The sequence below is a fragment of the Poecilia formosa genome, unplaced genomic scaffold (genome assembly GCF_000485575.1).
Source record: "Poecilia formosa unplaced genomic scaffold, Poecilia_formosa-5.1.2 Scaffold420, whole genome shotgun sequence".
Classification (NCBI taxonomy): domain Eukaryota; kingdom Metazoa; phylum Chordata; class Actinopteri; order Cyprinodontiformes; family Poeciliidae; genus Poecilia; species Poecilia formosa.
This window is the reverse complement of record NW_006800359.1, coordinates 420,860-427,875: the sequence shown is the minus strand read 5'-3', so window position 1 is coordinate 427,875 and position 7,016 is coordinate 420,860. Positions and strand designations below refer to the sequence as shown.

Below are 7,016 nucleotides of genomic sequence, written 5' to 3'. Positions count from 1 at the left end.
AGCTAATGCTAACATGCTAAACCAACGAGACGTTTAGCAAAAGCTAATGCTAACATGCTAAACCAACGAGACGTTTAGCAAAAGCTAATGCTAACATAAACAGCGGGACTGTTCCCGCCCTGACAGAGGAAATGGTCCGAAGGCCCGACTGAGGAAGAGGAGCGAACAGCTGCTGGACTGAGCAGAACTTTGGGTCGTTTAGACCCCTGGAGACCCGGTACCGGTTCTGTTGGTGACATGAGGAGTCCATTTGCAGACTAATGGCTCCGTAATGCGGCGGCGCTGCTGCATCAGCCGCCGCAGCTCTCAGGAGCAGCATGCCTAGGTGGGCCCCATGTGGGGGAAAGGAGGGCTGATATATGGGCCCCACATGGGTTTGCCCATGTAGGGCCACAGCCCACATGGGCCCTACGTGGGCAGTAAATGGACAAACCCATGTGGGCCACCACCATATAGGGCCCAAGTAGGACCCATGTGGGCTGTGACCCTACATGGACAAACCCATGTGGGACCCATATATCAGCCCTCCTTTCCCCCACATGGGGCCCACCTAGGCATGCTGGCAGGGGCCAGTAAGCGTCCCCTGGATTCCACCACTATTTAAATTAATAAGTAGATTAAAGCTGGTGGTAATTCATGAATCTGATCAGATAAATCTGCAGCTTGTTGTTTCCCTCCTTGGCGTCCAGCTGAACTTCATTCACTGCTTGAGTTTCATGAACGCAGTCAGTTCAGCTGCGGCTCTTTAACCGAGTCACCAAAACCTGAATCCCGCTGAAGACGCACTTTGACCCTTTAGAAGATGAATACAGGAAGTAAAGCGTCCGTGATGGAGAACGTTCTTCTTCTCCTGGTTTCAGGGATTCATCTCATTTTCAGACCAGCAGATGCTTTTGGGCCTTAAAGTGGAAATGGAAAAAAAAAAAAAAACATCTCACACTTAATCATCTAATCATTAAATATGACCAAAAAAAATTTGGTTGTTGGTTGAATTTTAAAAAAAAAAAATTCCTCAATATAAACGTCTGACTTTTTAATCCCCCTTCAAGACTCATCATCATCATCATCATCATCACCATCATCATCCTCCGTTTATATCCCAATAATCTTCCACCTTTTTCTTTACGTCTCAGTTTTTCTCACTCATTCTCCTCCTTTTCACTAATAATCCTCTTTACAAACCTCATCATCCCTTTCATCTCTCCTTATGTCCTTCTTTTCCTCTCATCTGTTTTCATTTATCCCACTAATCTTCCCCTTTGCCAACTGAATCGTCCATCTGATTCATTTCCATAATCTTCCACTTTCTCCTTTACATCTGTTTTTCCCACTCATCCATCCTTACAAACCTTTCATCCCTCATTATTTTAATGAACTTTTACACTCATCCTTCCTGCTGATGTTAAATAAAAATCAACATATTTATCAGTTAAATATGATGTTTCCCAGCATTTTAAAGTAAATTATGGTTTTAAAGAACAGAAGGAAGTTTTGCCTCTGCAGAGGAAATGAAAAGTAACTCCTCATTAAGCAGCAGCACTTAACGAGTTGGGTTTTGCAACTTTCTGTATTTTTTCTGCATTTTCAGCCGTTTGCTCAAATTGTCATGAATGAAAACTCCTGTAAACACAGCTAAAGTTCAGGAAAATAAAATAATGATATTTCAGAGCAGTTCCTTGTTGGATCAGACTCCCAGCATCTCCACTGTTTAATAAAAGAAGAACTAATCCCTCTTTGGCGACATTTTCAGCCTCTGTGTGGTTATTTATGATTTGTCCCGTTCAGCAGCTTTAAAACTCAACCTTTAATCGCTGCTGATCGTTTCCTTCCTGTCCATCTTTACTTCTATCTGCAGCCTGATCTGAATATTTCATGACTGATGGAGGCGTCCAGAAGTTCACAGCTCGTCTTTAAGCTTCTCTTCTTTGGCTCTTTATTTCTTTCATGTTCTTATATTTTGGTTTCCAAGCAGCTGGGAGTTCTTACATAAACGATGATATTTCTGCAGCATCTCTGAAGGTCATGCATGAGGAAAAGTCCCAGAAAGCCTGAGGAAGTGTTGGTTAAAATATCAAAGTTTGCATGCTGACCTCCAGTAAAACAAACAGGAATCCTGGTGAAGCCAGAGATCAGCAAACAGCCACTCACCTTGAAGAGCCAGCAGGGTCAGAGGCAGCAGCAGCATCCCGGCTCCGTTCAGGCACCAAACACACACCGACACACACTCTGCGCCCTGCAGCGCCGACACGTCCGGACCCTCTGCAGCCCGGAAGAGGAGGACGAAGCTGCTGGGACTCTGGGTGTGGTCTGTCCTCCTCTTCCTCTCCTCCTGATGAAGAGGGGAGCCGCCGAGGGAGGAGGAGGGGCTGAGGACCTGATGGAGGACGGCCGGTCCAAACGGATAAAGAGCTCAGAGTCCAGAGCAGGAAATGGAAGCAGCGTCGGGTCCTGGAGACGTTTCAGCTGCTTTTACTCTCACATTTCTCTGCTTCCTCCACAAAAAAATCTGATATTCTCCTCCAAAACCACCGATGGGTCAAAGGTGAGCGGATTCCATCCCGCCGTCCAGCAGGAGGTCGGGCTGCAGACAGGCTGATCCGGAGCGGCCAGACCGGCCGAGGAATCGGCTCTGGAGCGTTTATTCCCTCAGAGCGACGCGCGGAAACTGACAGAGGGACGATGCGCTCCGGGACGGGGGAGGGAGGCGAAACATAGCAGCAGAGAGGAGGAGGAGGAGGGGGAGCCATAGAAGTGTTGCTATGGTAACGGATTTCCCTGTGATGCTTCCGTATCCTCTGAAGGTCCCACATGCTGCAGAGGAGAAGATGCAAAAACAGAAACAGGCGGGAGGTTTTTAGGCAGATGAAAAGGTTCTGCTGATGAGTTAAAGCGTCATAATTAACGGCTCCAAGTTCAACAGATATGACACTTTTAAGAAACAAACATAAAACAGAGAAGATCTCAGAGTTCATATCAGGACTTTTAAATCCTCCTGACCTGTAGGGGGGGCTACACAGTTAGCTGCACAAACTCTAAAACTCTAATCACAAATATTAGCACCACTAAAGCTAAAAGGCTATTCCAGCACTGTAATTAGCAGAAGCTAATACTAAAGCAAATACCAACATAATATTAGTGGAAGCTATTGCTAAAGCGCTATAACAACATTGTATTTAAGCTATTGCTAAAGTGAAATAGCATGATGTTAATGAAAGCTAATGCTAAACTGCTATACCAACATGGTATTTAGCAGAAAGTATTGAAAACGCTATAAAAACACATTTGATGAGAGCTAATGCTACCAGAGCTACAGTAACCATCATGGTATTTAATGAGAGATGAAGCACTACACTAACACGGTGCTAATTAGAAGCTAAAGTTAAAAAGCTTTGTCAACATAACATGTAACTGAAGCAACTGCTAAAACTGATATGGTATTCAGCAGAAGCTAATGCATGAAGCTAATGATATGCTTCACCAACACCCTCATAATGCTTCTGTGCTGAACAGTTTTATAAAACAATAAAGTAAACACAAGCAAAAATAAAAGAAAAAGCAAAAATAATACGAGCAGGAAGGAAACAGAGAACAGTTTCACAGTTTGAAGCATCACAAACTGGGACCAATCAGAACCAACTGGATGAAAACCAGCTTCTTCTTCTTCTTCTTCTTCTTCTTCTTCTTCTTCTTCTTCTTCTTCTTCTTCTTCTTCTTTTTCTTCTTCTTCTTCTCTGCCTCCCAGGCATCAACTCATCAAACTAAGACAGAAAATCCGTCTGATGAGAAGAAAATAAACTTAGAAAACTCATCTTTCATTTCTGCCAGTCAAATCTTCATGTTTCCATTTTTATCCCATTGATGTGTAGGACAATGCTGCCACCTAGAGGCCAAATGGCAGGACAGGAGCTGCTTTTGGTGATTCAGCAAGAAGCTTGCAGCTTTAGAGGTTCTTCAGAGAACAAGCAGCATCACGGAGACAACAGTGATAACAGTAGCATCCTGTCTGCTGGTACTGAGCGCCGGAAACAGCAGGTTTCCCCCAGTATATTTATATACATTTATATGTATATATCTTCTGCTGAGAGCATTTTACTGGTGGGGCTGAATTATTCCTGAAATAAACATGGGTTTATAATTTTTATGGTTTTTATAGTTGATACATTGAACAGGAAGCGCACCCATCACTCCACTTTGCGCACTCTGTCCTGACTTGATCTCTGAAGTTCACCTCGGCGCGGATCGCTCATATAGGCTCACCTGCATCAACCCCCTGTGAGGGCGAGAGTCCATAGGAGTCAAGTTTAAATCCACCGTGTTTGCTCTGCTTGCAGCTCAACTGCAAAAGTTCAGACTGAGCTGCTTTCAGTGTTCACAGGTTTTCACAGCGCACATTTAGCGGTGCGCATTGAACATTAAGGTGACAATGACATGTCTGTGAACAAAGCATTATGCGCGGCCTGTGCGTTTACGTCATGCTGACTGTCTGCTTTGAGTTCCCGGTTAGCCGGTCCGTTACGGTGGTTCAGCCCTGGGAGGAGCCTCATGACCAGCGCAGCACGCTGGGTTTTTATTTATTTATTTATTTATTTATTTATTTATTTATTTATTTATTTATTTATTTATTTATTTTGCGGCGACACAATGCATATCAAATGCTTTGTCTACTTAAAGTCAGGTAAAGTTGCTGCGCGGAGATCAGAACGATTCAAGCAACCAAAACAGTCTGTGTGGCGCTTAAACTCAATAGACATGAAATGAAGGAGCTAAAGCCACATACATTAAATCTCCTGTTTGTCCCTCTACATCCAGCTGCAGAGATGCGCTGTGCAGCGGATTTACCTCATCATGCAGGGCCGGTTCAATGTTGAATGAGGCCTTGAGCAGAAGTTGATTTAGGAACCCCTCTTGTTGTTAAGAACAACACGACTAACAGCATTTCAACATGGATTTAGTGACATTTAGTGGATTTAGAGAGAGCAGAGCAAAGGTGTCATCGACTTCAGCAGAACAAACTTCAGGAGATCTGTGTTAAAAAATCCAACATTTACAGAAGGAACATTGATAAAGCATGTAAATAATCCTGAGCTGCAGTTTTAAAAGTCTAGTTTTTATTTTAAAAAAGAAAAACCAAAAACCAACAAGAGAAAATGTTCACCGTTAGTCAACAGAAGCTGGAGAAGCAATTTCAGTTCCTCATGGTTGCCTGTGTGACTTAGACACTCACTGAAAACATCTTTATGATGCTCACATGCAGAGAACTGCAGATCAGGACCTGATGGTCCGGTCGACCCGGTTCTACTGGAACCAGAACATCTGCTCCACCTCCAGCTGCTGAGGTTCTCTGAGTCAAACCAACCTGTTCCCCTCCTGGCCTGTGGGGGCGCTGCACCAAGAACCACTGAAGGAAACGACACAAAAACCTCTGAGACACTGAGAGCAACTTCCTTCTTCACCAGATGGAAACAAGATGGAGGCGTCAGATTTTAGCGGTTGGAGGATTTTTCTTTAGTCTTTGGCTAAAGTCTAGGAGCCATTTCTGCTGCTAGCGCTTGGCTAGTATGTTAGCTTTGGTTGCATTTGCCCAGAATGCCCTGCTCTGTAGTCCATGTCTTGCTTCTGGAACAGTTTCTGTTCACATATTTGAATCACATCGATTTCACTTCAACCGAACCCAAAACGAGGTTTGGAGACTGGTAAAATTCACATCTTTTATCAATTCATCTTTTATCAATTCATCTTTTATCAATTCATCTTTTATCAATTCATCTTTTATCAATTCATCTTTTATCAACCCTTTTTTTCAGTTTAATTTGGAATAGGACCTCTTTGGATGTGTTTAGCTAACAGAGTTGGGAACTGAAAGCAGGAGCAGTTTTATCTCATTAAAACTGAACGGTTTATCTTTTTAACGAAACATTCGTTCCTCTGACAGATTAAAAAGATTTTCTTTCTGACTTCCTGCCAGCTGTTGCCATTTAATTGTTATGACTTTCTGGTTTAACCTCCTGACTACCAGTAGTTCATTTTTGTCCTCTGTAGAGGACATTTCTAAACTTGAATATCTCCCACCCCCTCCATTCTACTGAATTAATTCCTTTTGGTATCTACAGAGGACATTGATACCACATGTGAAGGGGCGGGACTTTTGTATGTACCTTTTTCTCATTCATAAAAATGGCGTTCATCAGTAATAACACATTTTATGGGAAGAGACAAAGTAAGTGCATAAAATCTTTTATTATCTTACAAACACTGTGGGATTTTAAAAAAATGGTGATTGGACAATATTTTTTTTCCTGGTGGTCAGGAGGAGAACGTAGTTTTAATAACAGACAAAACTATTTATTATAATTAACTTTCTTGTTTTAACGAGTTACTGTGTTTACTTCCCAGCGCAGGTTAAAGGCCTCCTGTGATTTTTACGAGAAAAGCAGACTCAAATAAAAAAAGAGGAAAACTGGGCGATATTCTGTTCTTGATCTTGAAAATAAAAAAAAGTAACAAAATTTTGATAAAGATAATCAACATGAAAATTTTAGGACATTTTATGTTGTTTTTATTTAATCAGTAAAACCTGAAAAGAACAGTTTATGTTTCATATCTATAAAACAACCAATAAAAATAGAGAATGGACCATCATTTATCATCAAAACCAGAAGTTTATGCTGCATAAAAACAAACTCACCGTCTGACATGAAATCAGGTTTCCCTGTTTCAGTCTGGATTAACAAAATGATTTTTGTTTGTGTCTAAAAATGAGACTTTTTACAGAATATCTTAATTTTCTTCATATTCAGAAGTTTCAACTTTTTCCCAGATATCTGGTGGAACCACCTTTAAACCGAGATTTAGCTCTCAGTTATCTCCAAACATTTTAAATCAAAATCTGCCTGTTTACAGCCACTGTTGGTTCATTGTTGCTTGTTTGTACGCAGAGATGCGCCTGGTCACGTCACGTGTTTGAGCGCGTGCTAGAGGGGTCAGGGTCAGGGGTCAGGGGTCGGGGAAAGGGTGGG

The 7,016-nt window shown here is 42.2% G+C and overlaps 1 protein-coding gene across 2 annotated transcripts in view; it reads right to left on the bottom strand.

Moving 5' to 3' along the window:
• The window catches only part of scn1ba (sodium channel, voltage-gated, type I, beta a), a 16,309-nt gene extending 13,600 nt beyond the window's left edge, over positions 1–2,709 (bottom strand). The window contains exon 1 of one of the 2 annotated variants that reach the window (XM_016663430.1): positions 2,149–2,709. In XM_016663430.1, coding sequence (XP_016518916.1) covers positions 2,149–2,185 — 37 coding nt within the window. In that variant the 5' untranslated portion in view covers positions 2,186–2,709. The remainder of the gene's footprint in view (positions 1–2,148) is intronic. The other variant, XM_007576932.2, reaches the window with a different exon arrangement.
• Between the last annotated feature and the right edge of the window lie 4,307 nt (positions 2,710–7,016).